This window comes from Dipodomys merriami, unplaced genomic scaffold (genome assembly GCF_024711535.1).
Source record: "Dipodomys merriami isolate MVZ:Mamm:240054 unplaced genomic scaffold, mDipMer1.0.p SCAF_49, whole genome shotgun sequence".
Lineage (NCBI taxonomy): Eukaryota > Metazoa > Chordata > Mammalia > Rodentia > Heteromyidae > Dipodomys > Dipodomys merriami.
Window position 1 is genome coordinate 2,367,432 of NW_027206057.1, and position 24,322 is coordinate 2,391,753.

At 38.2% G+C, this 24,322-nt stretch overlaps 1 protein-coding gene and 1 non-coding gene across 6 annotated transcripts in view; both read left to right on the forward strand.

Moving 5' to 3' along the window:
* Window positions 1-24,322, forward strand: part of Myo1b (myosin IB) — a 187,147-nt gene that overhangs the window by 143,245 nt on the left and 19,580 nt on the right. For 3 of the 5 annotated variants that reach the window (XM_069995684.1, XM_069995686.1, XM_069995683.1), the window contains exons 14-24: window positions 2,001-2,105; window positions 4,143-4,205; window positions 7,040-7,240; window positions 8,334-8,560; window positions 11,489-11,689; window positions 12,623-12,716; window positions 13,991-14,140; window positions 17,922-17,990; window positions 19,759-19,845; window positions 20,127-20,213; window positions 21,944-22,030. In XM_069995684.1, coding sequence (XP_069851785.1) covers window positions 2,001-2,105; window positions 4,143-4,205; window positions 7,040-7,240; window positions 8,334-8,560; window positions 11,489-11,689; window positions 12,623-12,716; window positions 13,991-14,140; window positions 17,922-17,990; window positions 19,759-19,845; window positions 20,127-20,213; window positions 21,944-22,030 — 1,371 coding nt within the window. The remainder of the gene's footprint in view (window positions 1-2,000; window positions 2,106-4,142; window positions 4,206-7,039; window positions 7,241-8,333; window positions 8,561-11,488; window positions 11,690-12,622; window positions 12,717-13,990; window positions 14,141-17,921; window positions 17,991-19,758; window positions 19,846-20,126; window positions 20,214-21,943; window positions 22,031-24,322) is intronic. The other 2 variants (XM_069995687.1, XM_069995685.1) reach the window with 2 other exon arrangements.
* Window positions 13,747-13,857, forward strand: LOC138809315 (U6 spliceosomal RNA). Its single transcript, XR_011366789.1, has one exon. It is a non-coding gene; the product is annotated as a U6 spliceosomal RNA (small nuclear RNA).

The following is a 24,322-nucleotide window of genomic DNA, read 5'->3' on the forward strand; positions in this document are numbered from 1 at the left end:
CTGAGATGTGGTTCAAAGCCATCCTGGACAGGAAAAGTTGATTGGAGACCCTCATCTACAATTAATCACCCCAAACTAGTAGGAAGTAGAGCTGTGGCTCAGATGGTAGAATGCCAGCCTTGAGTGAAAAAGCTAATGGACATTACACACACACACACACACACACACACACACACACACACACACACACACACACACACACACACACACACACACACACACACACACACACACACACACACACACACACACACACACACACACACACACACACACACACACACTTTTTTAAAAATAATTTCTTCCTGAATGTTTTCTAAAACCCAAGGTCTGTTTGTATTAGCTGGTTAAAAAAATTTATTTATGACAATTATATTTTGTAAGCACATATTTTTACCAGGCCAACAGAGCTTTTTTCAAATTTGAAAGAGCTCATGGCTCTTCACTGGTTAAATTTTTTTTAAAGGAGCGGAAGGATCTGATATTGATATCAGACCATATTGATATCAAGTCAAAATTGATAGCTATGAAGTTTTTAAAAATTTGTGTGAAAATGCATATGGGAGATATCTTTAAGTCAAAGATTATATTTGTTGAAAGAATTAAAAGTAAATGTTTGCCCTTTAGTAAGACTTTTCAGGATTTTGAAAAGCCGAACAAACTTTTATCCTTGACTAAATTTAGCATTAGGGAGAGCAGTCAGTGGTAGAGCATTCTCGTGTGGCATTGACGGTTTGGGGTTAAACTTTTACTCTCATGAGCACATTTCTGGTAGTCAGAAATTCAGAGCTGGTTTCCAGGAAAGAATTGAGTGAGATACCCGATCTTCAATATTACTTTGTATGAGATAGGACTAACCATAGTTGATTTGAAAAGCCTGACATTCAAATAATGATGTGGGTTTTTGCTTTTGTCACTAATGGAGATACTCAGGAGCCAATCCTTGTGTGTATTCACAAGGACCCATAAGCTTCAGTGCCACAAATATACAGGGCACATCCTTGTCACGCCAGGACTGGCTGCCTAGATGGGGAAAGAGTCAAGTTCACTGGAAGTATACTCTTTGTCCCTTGCTCCAGCTGCTACAGCTCTGGACAAAGAAGAGAGAGAAGTAGAAAAGACAAGCTTTGGTATTAGATCTCCCTGTTCTGTACATGAACTATATGTGTCTGTACATGAACTATATCCATTCAGCGGATGTGGATCATGCCTTCCATGTGTGCAGCAGTCCAGTAAGCTTGCAGATTGTTCATAGGTGATTTAGGAGTGGAGCCTCCATCTGAGAGTGTGTAAGAGAACAATCATATGAGGAGAAACTATGGAAGGACAAGTCACTGAGGTAGAGTGATGAAGGGTGGGCCTTCTGAGAAGAGACTGCCCTGATTAGGGAGGTAATTCTACTACTGGATTCCCGTAGGTCTCTATTTGTTAGGAACTTTACCTCCTCATTCCTTCACTCATCCAGTAGATGTTATATTGGTGAGTCACATCACAACTATGGACCCACAGTGAGCAAGAGCGTGTATTCAGACACAGACATAAGTCTGTACAGTCAGCTGAGGGGCAAGTGTGAAATTAGGAGAAGCAAAGGTCAGGTCAGCAGGACATTATTGAGCCCCAAAGTTTCAATTGAGAATGGGAGACAGAAAAGTTGTGAGAGATGTTGTGAATCTCTAATCCTCAGGGGAAAGTTCTTTTCTTTTGCTTTGTTTTTGTTTTTTAACCATGTGTGGGGTGCTTCTCTGTCAACTAAAAATCTTCATCCTTCTAGAATTGTATCACTTATGCCTACTTCATTTGTCCACATATTTGTAAGCCATCTTCCAACTGCCTTCCAGGACAGTTTTGTCCTAGGACCTGTGTGCTAGGCCATAGTTAGGTCTGGAAGACGGTGTGTGGCATTGATTGCTCATCGATTGACTGATTTGTCTGAATGTTACAGTTAGAGAGAGTTGCTGATGTGATATATAAAGTGTTTTCCCTGCCATTTCTTCATACAGGATAACAGCTTCGAGCAGTTCATTATTAATTATTGTAATGAAAAGCTACAACAAATCTTCATTGAACTGACTCTTAAAGAAGAACAGGAGGAGTACATACGGGAGGTAATATTGAAATGTTTCTTTAAAATATTCCTTCTCAGCTGGATGCTGGTGGCTCACGCTTAGCTACTCAAGAGGCTGAGATCTGAGGACTGTGGTTTGAAGGCAGCCCAGACAGGAAAGTCCATGAGACTTATCTCCAGTTAACCAGCAGAAAGCCAGAAGTGGAGCTGTGGCTCAAGTGGCAGAGAGTGCTATCCTTGAGCAAAAAAAAAAAAAAAAAAAGCTATGGTAGAGTGCCCAAGCTCTTGAGTTCAAGCCTCAGGACCTGGTGTTGGGGATGGGGGGAGGGAGAAGCGTTTCTTTTCAACTGCGTGTAGTGGAGTACCCCTGTAACTTCCTTGCTGTGTGGGAGATGTCAATAAGAATATTTCAGTCCAGGAAAAGTTAGCAAGACCTCAGTCTCAAAACCAAAATAAAAACAAAAGGCTAGGTTTTGATTATTTGGTATGACACCCAAGCTTACTGGGATTTTCTTTACTACTGTTACACATTAGTGCCCAGAACAGTATCTGCATACAGTAGGTTGTCAATTAATGAATGCCTTTGATTGTATCTGATTTTATTGGATTCCAGTGTAATGACACAAACTAATAATAGTTTGGGAACACAAATCTAATTGAAGGTAAGACTCATTAGCAAAAGCTGGAAGTGAGGGTCTTGAGTGAAAAAACTAAGCAAGATTGAGAGGCTCTCGAGATCAGGCTCAATACCAGCACACTTGTGTGCGTGTGTGTGCGCGCACGCACACGTGCGCACACACAATAATAAGAATAACAATGTGTTAAAAATAAGGATGAAGGATGAACTGTCTTTGTGCATCCATACAAAGGACTATTACTGTGCCATAAATAGAAATGAGAAATTGATGCATACAGTAAAAGATTAATTTGAGTCATGTGCCAAGTGAAAGAAACCAACTCAAAAAGACTGTATACTGAATGGTTCCATCCATATGTTAGTCTAGGAAAGCAAAGCTAGATACAGATCACCTACAGAAAGCCATATAGTGCATGATGATAGGACCAGGACTTAGAGGAGTTATTTGCATATACAAACATGCCAGCTAGATTTTTCTAATGTGATTCTGAACCCCCAGTAATTGACTATAACAACCCATTTTCTCTTAAGCAGAATCATAAAGATTTCATTTTTGTCTTACTTTAGAAATGTTTAGAAATGTTCATTTTGTCTATACTTTAGAAATGTTTTGTACATGTCTGGTACCTTTTAATAGCATAAATATCCTAAAAGCAAGATTCATTCTCTTCCTGTCTTCTCATCATAAAGAAATACTCAGACTTTGATGTGTAATTTATAACAGTTTGTACAGCACTTCTGAAAGTATATAGGAAGATCCCTAGCTTGCTTTGTGAATTACATTTCTTCCCCTTAGAAGAAAAATAAATGTTTACACTTAGAAACAAAGTATAAGCAGATAGAGTGGCTGCATTTGGCCTCACAGGTTTGGCTTTGTAGTCAGCATTACAGACAGTGGATAGATTTTCACATCTTTCACTGTTTTGAAAATACTTCGTCTTAGCACAGGGCTTTTTTTATGCTTGAAATAATTAACTACCTTATCTTTGGATTGACTCAAATTAATTTTTTTCCTTGTGATGACAAATAAAGAACAGAAAAAAAACCTAGGTCTTAGATTCCTGGGATCAAGTTTTGCCTTATTTCCTTATAAACACTGTAAATATACACAAAAGTAATGTTGACCCAAGGGCCTGTTGAGTAAATATGTGGCTTAGAGCCAGTGGAGTGCATGGGAAATTGCCACAGATGGGAGAGTGGAATGGGAGGCCATCCCAGAGTAGGTCAAGGGCGTTCACTTCAATCAGATTATGTCACTGGTGGACTGCTGCGTTGAGAAAGTTTTGGGAACTAGAAGTTGACATTTGCAGCACCATCTCTATAAAGGAAACAGATTCAGAGAGAAAGTGAGATATGATGAGACGGGCAAAGTGTGTTTCTTAAACCTTACAGCTGCATCATTATACAGATTTGATTTTGTTCTGTTTTGGTGTTTTTTAGGACATAGAATGGACTCACATTGAGTACTTCAATAATGCTATCATTTGTGACCTAATAGAAAACGTAAGTATTTAGGTACTGTTTGTCTGAAGGAATGTTTAGTAGTGTAATTAACCCTGTATAAATGCTTTCACTGCCTTTGATGTTAACCATTAGTATTTTCTCCATCTTGACTTGTTCTTTAAGGACTCTGAGAATTTTGTAGATTGCCTTGTAACCCTAAAGATCCTTCACATCTCTTGAACATAGACACAGAATAGGATTCTCCATGTTCATCCCATTTTCCTATCACATCTTTTCATGACTTTCAGATACTAGGACCTTAAACTGCTGCCACACACACAAGTGAGGTCAGACCCCCAGGTCTAATCTGTGTCTCCTGGGACTTTCTGGACTGATCAGAGTAGGCTCAGAGAAGCCATACTTTCCTTCTCCCTTCTCCACTTTCCCCTTTTTCCTTTCTCCTTCCCTTCCATTCCCATTTTTTGTATTAAGTTGAAGTCTCCATTTCCTATAGGTTGCTGGTGACTCGTGTGTATCCTAGCTGAGACATGAGAATGAGGATCATAGTCTGAAGCCAGCCTGGGAGGAAGCATCATGAGACTCTTTTTTTTTTGTTTTTTTGTTTTTTTTGCCAGTCCTGGGGCTTGAACTCTGGGCCTGGGCACTGTCCCTAAGCTTCTTCTAGGCTAGCACTCTACTGAGCCACAGTGCCACTTCTGGCTTTTTCTGTGTATGTGATACTGAGGAATTGAACCCAGGGTTCATGCATGCAAGGCAAGCACTCTACCACTGAGCCACCTCTCCAGCCCCATCATGAGACTCTTACCCAGTTAACCACCAAAAAAGCCAGAAGTGGAGCTGTGGCTCAAGTAGTAGAGCACTGTCCTTGCATGATCAAGCGAAGCAGTGAGAAGTAATGAGTACAAGCCCCAGTACTGGCACAAAAACATTCATTTCATTTCCAAAAGTCAGTTGACCTCCTAGTGTACTGTTTAAGTTTGGATAAAGGAGGAAAAAGGTACACTCTCTAGAGGTGAATTAAATGAGTCAGGTACAGTCTCAGAGATTCAGAGATTGTATGTCAGAGGGTAAAGCATATGTAACTGCGTATGTAACTGGCCAAGGACCTAATCATTTTCAGATGATCCTAGCACATGTGTGTGTGTGAAAAGGCTTAAAATGTGAAAAATATTACTGGCTCATTTTCAGATAGTTGTCTAAATCTAAGACTTTTTGTTTTTACACCATACTGTATAGTTTATTGTAAAGGGATTAATTGTAGGAAGCCATAGTTATGTGCAAAAACAGGAAATCTTTTGTTTTGTGTTTAGGATTCCTGATCATCCTAGCCTTGATAAAGTACTTTGGGACAATGTACTATAGACTTTTGTAGGTAGTCAGTGCTGTATTTCAGGAATTACATATAAATACACACTCTAAATAAGTAGCAAATCTTTAATAAACTCTTGGGAATTATGTAATTGGTGGGGTTTTTCTCATCTGTATTCTGAACATTCTTGAAAGCTTTACTTTTAGTTATATTGAACATTAAAAAACAGTTATCTACTCACTGCTTTTCCACAAATATAAACTTTGTCTTGAAGAATCTGACCAATGTTGGAATGGGAACACATAATAGTTCAGGTAAAGAATTTAAAGCTCTAGCCTAGAGTTCAGAAATTAATAGATTTCCTGAACATTTTTCCTGTTAAATTTTGTGACCAAGCTAATTCCCTCTGGGAACTTTTAATGTTCAGGATTCCTGGCTATGTTATTCTTCATAAACATAACACTGCACTTAATTGCTTCTCTTTAAGAAAAGGGGAAAAGGTAATATACTTGATTTAGCTAGATGACCTCAACCAAAAAAATCCCCTTGCATATGTGATTGAAGAAACGTATGCTCATGTACAAACCTGGGTACATTAAGGAAGTGTTTCCTTCCAGCATCATGAAACAATAATGTTTATCCTGGGGATGTTATGAACACACTTGATTCCTGAGAGCCCATACTTCCCCTGGGTTTTGTGTGGAATGAATCAGTGCTGGTTAGAGGATGTCATGGCCTTGTGAGGAGAAGGGAATAGGAAGAGGGACTTTTCAGGAGCCTTTGCCTTGGTGGAAGTGGGTGGAGTTAATGGTCAATGGAGTGGATTGTTTTTGAACTTATGGGTCTAGAGGGGCAATTTAAGAAATAGCAGCCTTTATTTAGCATAGTTGAAAATTTCCTGATTTCTGATCTAGTTTAGGACTGACTGCTCTTGAAATAAATATAATCATAAATAAATCTCATTTATAATAAATACACAACAGAGGAGTTGTTGTTCACATGTACCATCCATTTAGAATCTTTATATATGGAATAAGAATTTAAATCTGTAAACAGATACTATTGAAAATAGCTTAATTGCACTGATCATTAAAAGTAGCATCCCAAATAAAGCACTCTCCCCATCCAAACTCAACTATTTTAAAACAATTATAAAGTATATAAAACCAGTTTCCTTGTAAGCTGTCAGTCATAAAATGACCTTAGAAGACAGTATTTTATGATTTGTAATATTATAGATTATGAATTAATTTTTGAGTTAGAGATTGGTTTTTAGGTCTTTGAGGTCTAGAGTGACTCTTCTATGAATTTCAAGGTGGCTGAGATGACTCACAGGTCACTTACGGATGCGAGAGATGCTAATGTAGACATGTCCACTGCCCCCCCCCCCCACCTCCCTGTACATATACCTGTGCCACCAGAAAAGGGCTCTTGTGGTTTTTAATACTTGATTTGATTGTCTCCTTTTTGTGGTAGCGATGCAGAATTTTTCATTGACTAAGTTGATTATGTTTAATGGTTGTAATTGGGAGTGATTAGTAATACATTTTTGTTTCCATTCTAGAACACAAACGGAATCCTGGCTATGCTGGATGAAGAGTGCCTGCGACCTGGCACAGTCACCGATGAGACCTTCTTAGAAAAGCTGAACCAAGTATGCGCCACCCATCAGCACTTTGAGAGCAGGATGAGCAAGTGCTCCCGCTTCCTCAACGACACATCTCTGCCTCACAGCTGCTTCAGGATCCAGCATTATGCGGGCAAGGTATGGGGAAACACCCAGTGGACCCACCATTATTCCTGCATGGATGGATATACTGTGCCTCAGAGATGGGTGTTGCTAAACTCTGTTTCCTGGTGAGGATAAGCTCACCTGCAAAAATAGTTGGGTCAGTAAGTGTTCAGGAGAAATAAAATCCAGACCATGTTGGACTAAATTTTGCTTTACATAAGAACTGGAAACCAAGCCAGTGGACTTAAGCAGTCCAAACATATTTTAAAAATCAATTTTTCTTATTTTCCAGGGCCCAACTAGTCTGTTGAAAAAAAAAACAAATTATCAATACTAATAAAGGAGACTAAGTTTTAAAGCACAAAGCATTTAACAAAATAATGATTATTAGATTGAGATTTTGAAACCTAGAGGAAAATCCTGCCATTTCATAAAAGCAATTATTTATTTAGCTGATATTTGGAGAAATTAATTTTGTGAATATAGGAATTGTTAAACATAATTTGAGAAGTAGGTTGTTAGAATTCTAAAGATTATTGATGAGTGTCAATGATATTGCAAATTTCAAAAGGGAAAAAAGTCTGAGTTGGATATTTAATAATTAGATAACATCTGATTTCCTTTTATTTTAAAACATTGGCTTTAATTTTGAAACATTTTACAAATCTCTTTTTTCCCCATTTGCCTGCTATATTAAAGATTCCTTCTAGTTTTTCTGATACTTCTGGATGTCTATGAAAATGTTACTTCACTTTTCCCCTGTCTACTTTTAGACAGACTAGAATTGGCCTATGTGAAATAAACCTCAAAATATCTTCAGACACCAAAAAAAATCTAAAATCCTTTGAAAATGTTATAATAACATTTTTTTGAGTTTGTTCTTGCAAATCCTGAAGGGCAGTAGAATTTATTTTGATCTCTTCTGCAACTTAGACAGATGGAATTGAAATTTGGAGGCTAATTTGGTATTAGAATGCTGCTAATGTGTCCAGGATATTTTTTTTAATTTTTATTTTTTTGGTGAGGAAGAAAAGAGGCTGCAGTGTAGATGTCTTAGCACACTGTGAACATTATCTGACAAAATTGCATGCAGATCTAACCATGGAGTCCCATGTGCTGTCCCTAGGTGCTCTATCAGGTGGAAGGATTTGTTGACAAGAACAATGACCTTCTCTATCGAGACCTGTCCCAAGCCATGTGGAAGGCCAGCCATACCCTCATCAAGTCTTTGTTCCCTGAAGGGAATCCTGCCAAGATTAATCTGAAAAGGCCACCTACAGCAGGCTCTCAGTTCAAGGCATCGGTGGCCACTCTAATGAAAAACCTACAGACCAAGAACCCCAACTATATCCGGTATTTCTGGCACATAAAATTCTTTATTCAAGTGTAATAGTACTCTGAAGGAACATAATTTTTCTGCTTGCTAAAAAATATGAGTATAAATAGCCCAAGCAGAGAGAATAGTTAATATAGTTACAGATCAAATAATATGATGTCAAGTTGGCTTGAAGAATATTCCTTTGTCTTTCTTGTCCCCAAAATAAGGAAGGAAAAAGTATGTGATGAGAAATAATTGAAATAAAAAATAATTGAATGCTTTGCCACAGATCTGTGTGTACCAGGTCCTGCAAATAACTCCTTTAAACAGCTTTTAAAAACCCACTCCATTGAGAATAACAAAAATCCATTGCTCACAGAAATTTTCCTGTTTTTTTTGGGGGGGGGGGCGGTCTGGTCGTGGGGCCTGAACTCTGGGCCTGGGCGCTGTCCCTCAGCTCTTCAGCTCAAGGCTAGCGCTCTACCACATGAGCCACAGCACCACTTCCGGCTTTTTTCTTTTTTCTTATGTGGTGCTGAGGAATCAAACCCAGGGCTTCATGCACGCAAGGCAAGCGTTCTACCACTGAGCCACCTTCCCAGCCCTGTTGTTTTTTTTTTTTTTTAAACTAGATATTTCTCCTAAAAGATGTTGGAATCTAATGATAATAACATCATAGTATTTTGTATACTGGTCCATTTAGCTTACTGATCAAGCTAAATGGACCAGACTTAAAATGGTCTGGTTTCCTCATCATGAATATTCAAAGGCAAATACAGGAGGGTATTTCTGAGTGTAGATGTGTGCTTTATGAAACATGACCACCAAGCAGTGCACCTCCTGTTTTCTAGCTCATAAGTACACACTTGGAAAACCCAGAGAAAGTCGGGAAAAATGGCAAGCAGTTCAGATATTTTGGTAAATACCAGCCAGGACAAGACATGATATATTTCTATAATCCCAGAAATTTCCTTCACTCTCCCTTTTACTGGTTTTTATATAATCTCAGTCTTAAATCCCATGATTGTGAATATATTATCTTACGTTTTCTTCTAGGATCTTTGTAGTTTTGATTTCACATGTTAGATCTACTTCTTTTCCTCTTATGGTTATCTTAATCCTCCATTATGGTACCATGTATTGAATGTATTTCTAGATCTAACGTCGTTATTCCATTCAATTGGCTTGATGGCCTTCAGTCATGATTGTTGAGTATGTTAGAAAATGTCTCACTGGCACCAGTTATTCACACCTGTAATCCTATCTACTCAGTAGGCTGCAATCTGAGAACCCCAGTTTTAAGCCAGTCTGTGTAGTAAAGTCTGCTACTCCTAACTCCAATTAATCACCAAAAAACTGGAAGTAAAGCTGTGGCTCAAGTGATAGAGCATTAGCCTTGAACAGAAAAGCTAAGAAATAGTGCCCAAGCACTGAGGTCAAGCCTGGAACAAAAAAGAAAGGAGGAAAGGGAAGGAGGGATAATCTGAACTTACTAAAATGTTCTATTGAACTGTATATGTACCCTTACAGGACAAAGGGTGAAGGTTATCCTTATAAATGGTAAAAGGAAAAGCATAAAACAAAGGAAAAGCATATAAACAGCAAGGCAAGACTAGATACTATTTGTCCACATAACATGTGTGTGTGCAGGGGGGGGGGGAGTTGGGGGAAGTTAATATGATAGTTGTTACATAGTTATAATCATGAATATTTAACAGTTGGATTACTAGGCATTGGTGGTTCACACCTATAATCCTAGCTACTCAGGAGGCTGAGATCTGAAGATCACGGTTCAAAGCCAGCCCGGGCAGGAAAGTCTGTGAGACTCTTATCTTCAATAAGCCACCAGAAACCGGAAGTGGCGCTGTGGCTCAAGAGGTAGAGTGCTCGCCTTGAGCTGAAGAGCGCAGGGACAGTGCCCAAGCCCAGAGTTCAAGCCCCATGACAGACCAAAAATTGCTGTAATATGATTTCTGTAATATGATCCAAAACCAATAATGGATGAAACAGAACTGACATTTATTTCTTACATAACTTTAGGTGGAAGGTCTTTGAAGACAAAAAGGCAGTTCTGTTTTGTGGCTCTACCATTCCCAGGGTGTGTTCCTCACCCATGTGGTGGTTGTTGGACATTCACAGAAATCTGGAGAAAACCAGCATAACTGGGAGAATAGAAGCAGGTCCCTTCCTTTTAAGAACACAGATTAGAAGCAACATGCATTACTTCTACTCTGACCCTAGTGGCTAGAAATTGATCACATGGCCATACCTATTGGCAAAGAAAGCTGGAAGTACAAGCTGTTAAGAAAGGAATATAGATATAGGGAAGCAACAATATGCTTCATCTTTTCATGATGGTATAATCCACTTTATACTTTAATAAAGTATTAACAGAGTTTCTGTCTATCCTATCTATCTATCTATCTATCTATCTATCTATCTATCTATCTATCTATCTATCTATCTATCTATGAGTCTTAGCAACATAGATTGTTGCACATATTTGCACATGTGTACCCCCATTTGGGTCAAAATATAGAACATTCCATCATCCTAGAAGATTCCCTTGTTCCTCTTCTACACTGATTCCCACCTTCACCTTTGAGAGGTAACACTAATGCTAATTCAGCTTAGATACACTTGAACTTACACACTCTTTTGTCAGATTTCTTTTACTCAATAAAATATCAGGAATATCATCCCTGTCATTGCATGTTTTAGTACTTTTTTTCCCATAATTATATAGGGGCTTGAACTCACGGCCTTGCACTGTTGCTCACCTTTCTTACCCACAACTGGTGCTTTACCACTTGAGCCATATTTCCAGTCTACCATTTTGCTAGTTAATTGAAATCTAGTCTCTAACACTCAGAAGCGATTATTGACATCATGCATTGTAAAACACATATATTTAATGTCCATAGAGGCAGAGTTTAAAACTTAAAATATTTGAACTCTTTTAGGTGTATCAAGCCAAATGATAAAAAAGCAGCACACATCTTCAATGAGAGTCTAGTGTGTCATCAAATCAGGTACCTGGGTCTTTTGGAGAATGTTCGAGTGAGACGGGCAGGCTATGCCTTCAGACAGGCCTATGAACCGTGCCTAGAAAGATACAAAATGCTTTGTAAACAGACATGGCCTCATTGGAAAGGACCAGCAAGGTAAGAAGTTCACTGTCTACATAAAGTAATGAATTCCTAATGAATAAATAACATGAGTTTCCTCTTGCCTCCATAAATGCCTTTAGGCAAAACAGAATTTTATAAAGAGTTTGGCATAACCTTTGTTTTAGACTCTCTACTATTATGATGCCATTTTGACTAATTCTCTATTTACTGTTGAGGTCTTGATTTTCTTTGTTGTCAAAATAGCTTCTCCAAAGTTCATATTTAGGATTTGAATGTCAACAAATGTTGAGAATATGCCTATGGTAATTTTGTAGGAGGTGACTTGACATTAAAAGTTATAAACATGTGTAGAAGGGAAGAGTTAGAGGAAAGGTCATAGAGTTATAGAAGAGTCAGAGAATGGTCCTGGAGTTATCAAAGAAGGGTATAGTTAGAGACATCTTGGGTGTCCAGTCTCAGCTCTTTGTTTTTCACCTGGGGAATTTGCCCCAGAGAGAGTCTGTGTGGGGTGAAAGGTCCAACCCCTTGTCTACATTTGCCCCAGTGGAGAAATAGATATGGACCTTGCATCCCCTTCTGAGGGACAGGGACAACGTTTAAAATGTTTCCAAGAATGAACTGAGTTGACTCAATATCAAAGTTTCTTATATAGCCTCCTGGCTTGGTTGATGCATCACTATGCATATGTTTGATACAAGTATTACCTCTATTGAAATCAAAATTTATCTTTGTACCACAGTTAGAACACATAGTTTTGAACCCAAATAAACTTTTTTAATGTTTACTGGATTTGATTTAATTTGTGGGATTCAATATTGAAATTCTTTGATAAAAGGAGCAATTATCCTTAGAAATGAACTTTTTTGTTCCACTGAGAACCTGATACTATGGTATAAGAAAAAATAAAACTCTTTCTGTTTTTTCACCCTGAAAGTTACTGTTTTTATTTTTGCTTATTTTCTTTAGGTCTGGTGTGGAAGTTCTGTTTAATGAATTAGAGATTCCTGTAGACGAATACTCTTTTGGTCGATCAAAGATATTCATTCGAAACCCAAGAACAGTATGTATATAAAACCTTTCCACTTGAACTTGTCAGACTTATACAGACCAGTTTTTAAAGGGTGTTTAACTTCAGGACATTTCCTGAGATCCACAAATGCCATACTCCTGTGTTTATCTGCAGGGCAAGTAAGTTTGTTAGTAGGAGAACATGCATAGTATTTATGAGATGTCAACATCCTTGATCTGTATGAAATGATGAGGGGGGAGGGGAAATGAAGGAGAATGATGGAAGGGGTGATGTTGGTCAAGAAACATTATATTCATAACCTGATTCATGGACTTGTATCCTCTTTGTACAACTACATCATCATCATCATCATCATCATCACCAAAGAAATAATAAAGAAATTGTCACAACCAGAATAATAATTCAGAGCAACTAGAGATCAAGTCAGTCTATGTTTGTAGTATCTGAGTTTTACGATAATTTTGGAAACGATAGTTACTATTTTAGAGGCATATGAAGCACGAAATGGAAAAAATTTCAAAACATAAAAAGAACTCTTAAAATTCTGTCTCAGAATTCCAAAGGAAGCCTACTTATAAGTGAGTAGATTGGTGCGAGACACAATTAGTTTAATTGTGTATTAGTATAGCATAACTGCTACAGTTGATTTGATCATATGAAAATTTAGCAAACTTGGGAAGCTGAAGCTGAAGAGAGAAATATTGCTGACATATGCCTCTCATTGCAAATGCTGGAACCAGATTTTGGAGTTTATTGATTGGGGATGTCTACAGACTTTATTGGTTTGACCATCCCTACTCTGAAATTTTGAAGTCTAAAATAGTCCAAAATCTGAAAGTCTTTGAACATCATGTTGATGACATATAGGTAGTTTCCAGTTTGCGAATTTTTCAGATTGTAGGGTTCGGTTGCAGATGGTCACTCTGAATCTGCATCCTTGTAGACAGAGTAAAGGTAAACATAAGCTCACTTTGGACTCTTTGATTTGTCACAAAATTTTAATCACTGGAATAAAAATTGTGCATCTTTTCGTGAGTCCATAGAATATTTTTCTCATGGCTTGCTTCAGCAGCACATACACTAAAATTAGAAAGATACAGAGAAGATTCTCATGGCCCCTGGGGCCAAGGGTGACACACAAATTCATGAAACATTCCATTAAAATATTTTTTTTCCTTGTAAGACATAATCTACATTATGTATAATGGATGTGTTTGACTTCGACATTGTGACATTTTTCCTCCTTTCATGTATACCATAAGGTTTTAGAGGGTTTCTGATAAATCCATTTGATTTTGTACAAGTTATTCAAATTAGAAGACCTGAGGAAGCAGCGACTGGAGGACTTGGCCACTCTCATTCAGAAGATTTATCGGGGTTGGAAATGCCGCACACACTTCCTGCTAATGAAGAAAAGCCAAATTGTGATTGCTGCCTGGTACAGGAGATTCGCAGTAAGTCTCTTTAATCTGACATAATGATGCTAATTTACCAGCATTTCTCATGTACTTCCTATATTTGCCATTTTTACATATTTAATTTCCCCCATAACTTCATAAAATGGTGATTTTAAAAGAAAACTAAGGCAGTGAGGAACTAATTGCCCACATAGCTACACAGTTGTAAATAATAGAGATTTGAATGTAAGGTAGTCTTGAGTTCAAGTTTAGTAGTAATACTGCTTTCAGTTATCTAGTTGTATGTAGCAGTAAATTACCTCTTCCTTTAGGTCATCAGACTGGAAGAGGCAGTGTCATATAACTCTTTCAATGTAGTTTTTCAGTTTTCAGAAGTGACCAGCTTTTCTGTGTTGATATAGCAACATTGAAGATAGCTTTAATTCCAGGAAGCCAGAGTTGTGTTTTAGTTATGGTTTAATTCTGGTTTTGGTTCAAATATTGAATTTTCTTTTGACCTCAAATATCTAGTCTCAGTAACTTCTAAAGCTTACTGAATCTGAATATAGAGTTCCTTTTTTGAAACTTTATCCCTTGATTGTAGATGTTTTGTTGGAAGCATACCGCAGAAGAAGAGGTAGGCCTGCCTACCTCAAGTATAGCTTGAATTGGGGTTGTGTTCTTGTGAGTGAACTGTAGGTAAAAACAAACGTTGCTTCCAACTGTTTTTCATTTTATGTGTTCGTACTATGGAGTGAGTTGGAAAATGAATTCAATTTGCAATCAAATCTCATTTGCATATTCTTCTTTCTTTCCAGCTAACAAGAGGTTTTGCTATAAGGCAGTAATCATGCTGATATAATTTATGCTGACTTATTCTCATGTAATACATTTTAGTGCATTATTTCCAAGTTCTGGAAAATACTGAGGTTCTTAACTGATTAACTTAAAGAAAATGTGCATGATCTCTAAAAGTATCTTTAAAATTGCTTCCTGTGGTTAAAAGGGTACAACCAGCAGCACAAGTCTGACAGTACCTACATGTCCACCCACATGGTGTTCATTCTGCAAGGCACAGAGGATTGTCCTGATGGTGGAAGGCTCTCCTGTGCATGTAGCAATACTATGTAACCCTTGTACAGATTTATAATGCTGTTTCCTGTTTACCTGTCATAGGGAGGACCAATAAATAGCTAATCTTCAAGGAGTTTTTTTTTATCATTTCTTAATTTGGGGTCATTAAGAATATCTGGGGAGGTGGCTCAAGTGGTAGAGTATCCTGCCAGCAAGCCCCAAGGCCTGAGTTCAAACCCTAGTACCTCAAAAGAGTTAAGAAAGAAAATCAAGCTTAAGAAGGTACTGAATTCATTTTTCTTACATTCTTCAAGTAGTTTAGAAACATCTACTATTCTGGACTCTGGAAACAACAAGTACAGGCCACCTAATTTCTGACTTGGATCAGGTTTCTATGTAGAAAGAGGCAAATAGACATCTAAGCAAATAAGTAATCAGTACAATTGCAGATTACTCTAAGTTCCAGGATAGAAATAGAAAACAGAGATAAAGAATAATTGGGGAGATATAACTTTAGATAGAAAGTAAAAAAGCAGCAATGAAAAAAAAACAGAAGCAGCTAGTACTTTTCTTTTCCTTCCTGTCTTCCTCTCTCCCTTTCTTCTGCTACAAAGCTTTATGATCACTATGTGAAAAAAGTTGCCTTATCACTAATTCATAATGGTCAGAATTATGAGTGATATTATTTTGAGTTAATTGAATGCATGTTAGTCTGTCTGGTTTTTAGGATACTATGAACTTTGTTCTAGTGATTATATTTGTTTCAACTTTGAGCTGAATACTGCAGCCAAGTTATGTGTTATTGAAGGCAGTGATTAATCTGTTTCTCTTCTCAAGCCACTAAAGAGTTTTTTAATTCTTGTTTTGAGGTACTGTATTTTTCTTTATTATCTTCAAGTAGTTGGACAAAGAGGTTCCAATTCAACATGTCAATTTATGGGAAGTACATCTTGCTCAACGTCACCACTAGTTGCTGTATTTTTGTTGTTTTTGTTGGCTGTGGGGCTTGGAACTCAGGGCCTAAGCGCTGTCTCTGAGCTTCTTTGTACTCTATCACTTCCAGTTTTGAGGTGGTTAACTGGAGATAAGAATCTCACAGGGTCTTTTCTGCCCTGGTTGGCTTTGAACCGTGATCCTCAGATCTCAGCCTCCTGAGTAGTTAGGATTGCAGGTGTGAGCCACCAGCACCGGGTTTGTATTTTTAATTAGACCATATTCTGTGATACTTTACATAGTATAGCTCCTTAAGATCAATCTTAAAGTGAGAGTTATTTTGAGGACATTTAAGAATTTAAACAACAACAGCATGGGTGTCAGAAGTAATGGTCATATTATGTATGTAGTTTGTTCATAAATGCTTGAGAGCTTACTCTATGAAACATCTTAAATCTTTCCAAGCTTTATGTGACAATTGATGTACCTGAACCCTAGAGAAGGCAACTGTCTTGTCCAGACTTCCCTTGGATTTCCCCTTAGCATCCACTTTTGTTCTTCTTATATATGAACATTTTCAGAGCTGTGACGATTAAACAAACAACTTAAAGGAGGAAGGATTCATTTTGGCTCATGGTTTCTAAAGTTCCAGCCTATGATCTTGACTCCATTGATTCTAGGTCTATGGTAAGGCAGAGCATCATGATGACATGGCAGACAGAGAGAAGGGACCAGATATAACCCTCAAAAGCATGCTCTCCAGTGACCTACATCATCTTCCAGTGAGGTCTCACATCCTAAAATTTCTAGTATCTACCAAAATAGCATCACTAGCTGGTACCAAGCCTTCTGTACATGAGTCTTTTAATGAACACTTTATATCTACAATTAAAGCTACCTATCTTGATTATATATTGTCTATCTCCAAAGTGGATCTAAGGATCCTACAAGCATCTCACACTTCAAGGAACAGAAACTGAACAAATCTAGTCCTTTCAAAGTGAAAGTTGAACAACATAGCTTTTGTGCATTGAAATGCTTGAATTTTTATCAGAGATGCCCAGGTTCTCACACACGTTGTAAACTAATCACTGTAAAAGTTCACTCTCTCAGAGAGAAGTGTTGTAGCCTCTCTCTGAAACAGCCTTAGAAGTGAGCAAGGCTTCTGGGCATTGAACTTTTTGAGCCAAAGCATGGTGCCCTGCCAGGTCATCTTTAATTCTATTTACCTGGCATGACCCCTTGCTGCTCTGAATCTGCCCTGCTGTGCTCTCTAGCCCATGTCTGTTGATCCTTTGTACTGTTGTTCATCCTCAGAAAGTCCTTGAGGACAGAGTTGGAGTCAGACTCACATTTATGTTTCAGGCCCCATAGATAAGTGTTTAGTCAACTAATATCACTTGCCAGTTTTTCTCAGCCTGAAACAGAGTAAATCTAAAATAACAAATCTAAAAGGACCTGGGAAGGTCAAATAGAGGTGAGCTCATTAAGTTGCAGAGTGTGAAATAGTGAGAAGAGAGAGCAATCTAAAGCAGATATGGATAGACCTGTTGTGTTTCCATTCAACACTTGTTGATTTAAATATTGGCAGTGTAAGACCATATTGTAACAATGTGTGATACAAAGAACAGACAATGAGTCAGGGTGGTCTTGAACCACTTAGAAGTTGCTATATTGAGCATGCTGATTTTTGTACTTTGAATTTAACTGTTTCGTTTCTTTACATGTTGGATTCCAGAAGTGTGGATGGTAAAGATACCATTGTACTAGCATTATTCACATTAAAGATATGCAAATACAACTGCTAATACCTTCCTACTCTGTCCTACAGCAACAAAAGAAGTATCAGCAGACAAAAAGTTCTGCCTTGGTGATTCAATCTTATATCCGTGGTTGGAAGGTGAGTTTAAAAGAAGTATGCTTTATTTTTTCGGGGATGTGGCGGGGGGAGGTGGGGGACGGAGGGATGCTTCAAAAGGAAGATTTCTTTAGACTCACTCTACAGGAAGGCTTCTCCATGTCCTGCCTTCCTGGTAAACAATCATCTGGAAAGGGTAAATATTATGGCCCAAGTGGGGTTCCCTGCTGACCATGTCTTGACTGCTTCCTTCTAACCAGCCTTCAGAGAGCTTTGTTTCCTAAGCAGGATGTTCTTTAATATTGTACACGATTTCCATATTTTCTTATCATATTTTCAAGAGAGGCCATATTCCAAGAAGCTGTCATAGCTATTCCTCCCTTGCCAGTGGGTTTCTGTTAGATTTCAGTGCCCAGAAACTTTGCAATGACCCTCTCCTGGCAGCCCCAGGACAGGAAGATCCTGAGGCCTGCCCAGGACTAGTGGTTGGTGGGAGAGGGAGTAGTCACAGTGGCTACCCAGTTCCAGGTCCTTCATGCCAGAGCTTGTGCCAGGGGTCAGTGAACTATGGCCCATAGGCCAGATCTGCCTGTAATCTGTTTTCCTACAACTTGCAATTCAAGAAGGGTTTGGATATTTTATACCATTGTTAATAATAAGCAAAAGAATATTCTGGTCATCAGTGGCTCAGATCTATAATCCTGACTACTAAGGAGGTTGAGATCTCCGAATCACTGTTTAAAACCAACCTTGTTAGGCAAATATGTAAGACTCCTATCTCTACTTAACCAACAAAAAGCTGGGAGTGGAGGCATGTGGTCGAATGCCAACCTTGAGTGCAAACAAAAAACAAAAAGGAGAAGCCATAACCTGAAAATTACGTGAAATATGGATTTTTAGGACCCATAAATAACTTATAAGGCTATAACCATATTCATTTACTTCAGTTTTTCAGCTGCTCAGCACTACGTACAATAATAGTCTATAACAGTTGTAATAGAGGCCATGTGTCCTCAAAAGCCAAAAGTATTTACCATCTAACCCTATATAACAAAGTTTTTGTCACCCCTTCCCCATACTTAGAGCCTCTTCCTACCATCACTTTCCTGTTAGTGTGTTTTGGGGGATGGTCTCAGTCTAGAGAGGATACTTTTGAGGTTATGCCCTGGGCCAGGACCACTTCATAGTACAGCCTGGGCCTCATATCCAGCAGCTTTGGTTGACCTTTATCTAGGTTTTTGGCCAGCCTGAGGGCTTGACTGTCCTACTTTATTGCCAGACCCTGGGGTCCAGAGTGCAGTTTTAAGATACCAAGACAGGTCTTAAAGTCTTCTGCCTTTAAGTCCTATGTTTTCTTGGTCCCTGTAAAATTTCTAACAACTACTAGACAGAAACCACTGATCTTGGATCAGTGTAATCATCTTTTGTCAGAATTTTAAGACTCTTTTTGATACAGTGGACAGTACAGTTGTATTTCAGACAGTAATAGCAGAAGAGACTTTGCAAGATCATTGGAGATTGCCACATTCTGAGATCAAATCTTTTCTCCAGCTTGTACTGGCTTGCATTTCTGTGGTCACATTTCCCCTATTGATTATGGGAAGAGGACTGCTGTCCGCATCTTGATGGGGGCCATCCTGCTAGGCATGATGCTGTCTCATAGTCAGTTGCAGATTTCCTTTTCTTTAAACTGTTGATATTCCACCGAAGCAAGGGTGCTAGGGCTCTTCATCCCTTCACATATCTTTTTCTCATCACTATGAATTTCTTATTTAAACACTGCCTTTGGGGGAATGATTCTGTTCTATAGGCTCGAAAAATCCTGCGGGAACTGAAGCATCAGAAGCGCTGTAAGGAAGCAGCCACAACCATTGCAGCATACTGGCATGGAACCCAGGTAGGCCGGAGACCCTGAGGAAGGCGGTAGGTTGGGTGTGACATATAGAACAATGGGCCTTCAGATTCAGGGGCAGACACTTTTTCACTGGCTTAAGCTACTGAGCACGCATTTGCCTTCCGCTCTGTCCAACATTTTGGTGTGGGGTGGTGGCACACGCTTTTTGTGTTTACTATTTGGTGTGGTGACTTGGTGTCTTTCTTGTTCTTTCTCCATTGGGAAGCAGCAGTAACCTTTCCTGCCTTAAACTTTTCTGTAACTCCTTTTCAAATGCATCACAGGCGCGAAGGGAACTGAGACGGCTGAAGGAGGAGGCTAGGAATAAACATGCTATTGCAGTTATTTGGGCTTACTGGCTTGGATCTAAGGTACTTGCACACTCCCATCACTCCATCCTGGAATTCTGCAGTAACTAATGCTCAACTCTAGCATAGAAGGGATGAATAACAACAATTAGTAGCAATTCACCCTGGTGCATGTCCCAACAGAGACAGACTTAATAAAACTACAGATGCTAGATGCATAGAAAATTTAGGCATGTCTAGGCCAAAGAAACCTTAACTGCTTACTAATAAAGCTCTAGACTACTTACTCTTTTTTTAAACTCTAACCTGCATGTTTAGTCAACCTCCCCCTACCTCACTGATGGGTGCTGGCAATTCTGTAGAGGTATTTTGATACAGAAGTGGGGCATGTTGGGATGTTAAGATTTGGGCTTGACTGTCTTGTGCAGTAGGTTGACAGTGAAAACACCTAATGCATGCCTTAAGAAAATTAATCCATGAATGACAGTGTGTTTTTAGGCTGACTCCAGCAGCTATTGATTATTACAGGCAAAATATGTGAAAAGAACAATCATCTCTGATTTCACAGAAAACTATGTTCGTGCAAAAGCTAGCTCCAATGGCCACAGAAGAATCCCAAGAATTTCAACATCAGCTGTTTGTTTTCAGAAACAAAGGCCTCCTGAAATACTGTCAGTAATCCCCAGGCATAGTCATGGGCTCTGTGAACATTTCACATACCCCAAGGGACAAAATTTTTAGATGTTTTTGTTACTTAGAAAATCAAAGGTCATCTTGACTAAAAATGTGTATTCCAGACCAGAACACAAGTATCTACAGATTCCTGTCCTTTTTAAGTCTACCTTGCAGCCCTATCTTGTGAGAAAAAATGAGAATAGTCAGCTTTGGCCAGCATAGCAAAGTTAGTTTGCCAAAAGCTAACCAGAGTTTTTTTTGTATTTGTTTTTTTTTTCCCCTTAAAATTTGTGAAAACCCAACAAATTTCTTAGCTAACTAAGGAAAATTGATAGAGGCAGAAAGACTTTCTTAGATAGATAGTAATTGTTACCTTCTCCCACTGAGCTTATTTATTTCACAGTCACAATACTATAAAATCTTGAAAGATTATACCTACTTATGTTCCTTAAAAGTCTTAAGATTAATTTTTCCTTGAGATTGATTTAAAAATCTTTAAACGGACTTAACTACAATTTCTTTGTTTTTGGCAGTGGTAGGTCCTTGTAAATGCTAAGCAAGCACTAAACTACCCAGTGAAATCCAGTTTTATATTTGTTCCTTCTCATCTTTTTTACCAGAAAGAATTTTAGAGTGTTGTTGCTTAACACATCCATTTTCCAACTGGTGGTTCACAGGGTTATCTTTTTATTCATCCAAGTGCGTGAACTCCAAGAGATTCTTACTGTCTTGTCAGCACAGTATACCATCAGCAAAGAGAGGTCTAGTGGAATTATTAAGGGTACTCAGTTGTACAATTTTGATAAGGGCGTTCAGTGTGTGGAGAATGAGGTAAAGGAAAAAGAATAAGGAAGGAAGGTGAGTGAGAGCTGGAGGTAATTTCCGTGGATCCCACATAGCCTTCCCTTCATCCGGAGCACAGTCTCAGTGCACTGAAAAGACCAGCGGCTGTGCCAGCTTTGCAGTGATTACTTGGGTTGAAATGATTACTCACTGTCTCTCTACTCTGAAATTCTATTCGTAAATTGGCTTTTCTATTTGGTGGGGTATCTTCTTCTGGTCATTTGTGCTGTCTGCATTGGGCTGTCTCTTTTATTTACTATCTAAAAACATTCTAGGCTCGAAGGGAATTGAAACGCTTGAAGGAGGAGGCTAGGCGTAAGCATGCAGTTGCTGTCATTTGGGCTTACTGGCTTGGACTGAAGGTACTTCTTCCATCACTTCTTCCTGCCCAGGGTGAATTCCATAAAGCCTAGCACCTACTAACCCCCAAAAAACTACTGATGATGCTTGCTGATGGTCTGCACAGTTCTAGGAAATGTCAGCTTGCCTAATTATGTTTCTTTGTGAGGGAGGAAAAACAATTGTACTTTAATATCTGATTTTAATGTAGCTTTTAAATTCTTCAAATAATAATAGATTTAAAGTTACTTGCAGTGTGACATATGTTATGCACTACTTAGTTGCCAGAGTTCTACCTTACATTATCCTTATAACTTTTTTTTTTAATCATGAGACAGAGTCCAATCATTGGGCTAGAAACTGACGTACCATCCACAGTAACCAGCCTGGGGATGACAGGTTTTGTTTCTTTTAATCTGTTTGTTCTGCTGTACCATTGACTACTTGGAGTCAAGTTTCCTTCAAAGAGACTATCCTTCTAATGGTTTAGCACACACACCAAAGCGATTTGCATGGGTTAACTAAGATTTTGATAAGTAAGATGACAGAAATTAGTGGGCCATTCAGTGAAAGAGAATGTTAAATTTTCTTGTGAGTAGGACATGTTTTATTTCAAAATGGTGTTTACTATAGCAGGAATAGGTACACATAAGTTAATATCTACCCATAACTGAGCACTCGAAAACATTCAGATGTTGTACTGGAAAGGTTTTTGGACTTAATATTCAATAACTAATCTCCATAGTGAATCACACAGTTAATTTTTGGCTCCTCCCATTAATCCTTATCATTATTTTTACTTGAATCTTAAGAACATTTCCTCTTATTTTAAACCTATGAATATTAACTTAGAAATCCTATGCTCTGAATCTGAGCAGCCCTTAGAAGTATTCCTGAATACTACTTTGAACATCCTCCATTTTCCCCTGAAAGTTTAGCCTACAAATTTTTGGTAAATTATCCTTTTATTGAGTATTCATAAAATAATTTTTGAAATAATCAAGAAGTAGCTGAAACATGAATTTAGCAGGTGTACTTGAGAAAAGTCAACACAAGCTCTACTTTTGGCTTGTATTCAAACAAAACTAAACATTTTCCATTTTACTTATATCTTCTCATTTTCATTGTAGTTTTCATAAAAGGGAGAAATAAAACAACGTTGAGTGGGGTTTTTACTCCATAATAATTTCTATCTGTAGTATGTTTAGCTACAGTTTTCTAGGCTTAATTTATATGTGATTTTAAAAGATTTTTGCCTTAGAGGTTTACATTTGTATCCTGCAAGGCAAATTCAGCCTGGAAGTGAATGTTTTATCAGAAATTAACAGGACTTATTTTGTATGTAATATTTCTCCTAGTTTTCAACAAGATAGAAGTTTTTTTTGTCTTCACTCTTGTTATGAAATAAGATTAAAGCCCAAGAATGTAATAATTTTTAAGTGAATTATCTTGCTATGAACAACAGTTTTGCACCTTGGAATGGTTATTTTTTTTGTGAAAAGTATACTGGATCCCTTAAGGATTCCTGACACCCTTAATGGGTCACCCTTGTAGTGTGTTTAGATGTTTGTCGGGAGCTCTGTCCTGCCCTATGCAGTATCCAAAGGCATGTAAGATGAGATTAAATAGAATGAGCTATTAAATAGAATGAGTAGGTCTTACGTCACTTAACTGACCTTAACTTGTCTATGTTTCTGTGCTGTTATCATTGTAGAATCCATATAACAGATATCAGTCACCCCTTCAGTCCCTTTCACGCTTGTAAGTTGGAAGTTTGAAATGTACCAATACTGCAGCTTAAACTCTGGGCCTTCTTCATGTGGCTTTTTTTTTTTAATCAAGGCTGCTATTCTACCACTTAAGCCACAGCTCCACTTCTGGCTTTTTGCTGGATAGCTGGAGATAAGAGTCTCACTAGCTTTTCTGGCCAGGCTGGCTTCAAATCTCACTTCTCAGATCTCAGCCTCCTAAATAGCTAGGATTATAGGCATAAGCTACTGTACCCAGACCTGAATCTAATACTTCCATGAGTATAAGAGAAATGATAACTGGACCATGAATAAAAGAGGACTGACAAGTGTGGTAGATGGCACAAAAAAAAATCTTAATAATGTTAAGGTATATAGAATGAGTTGAACTTAAAAAGCACAAGGCAAGCAGAATAGTTTATGGGAGGCAGGTCACTTAGGATCAGTGAAATTCAAGTCAGTTGGAACACATCTCTTAATGACCATACTTTTCCTGAAGGAATGGAAACCTTCAGTTTGAATTGTTACATGATGTTAATTTTTTTTAAAAAAAAACTAGAAAATATG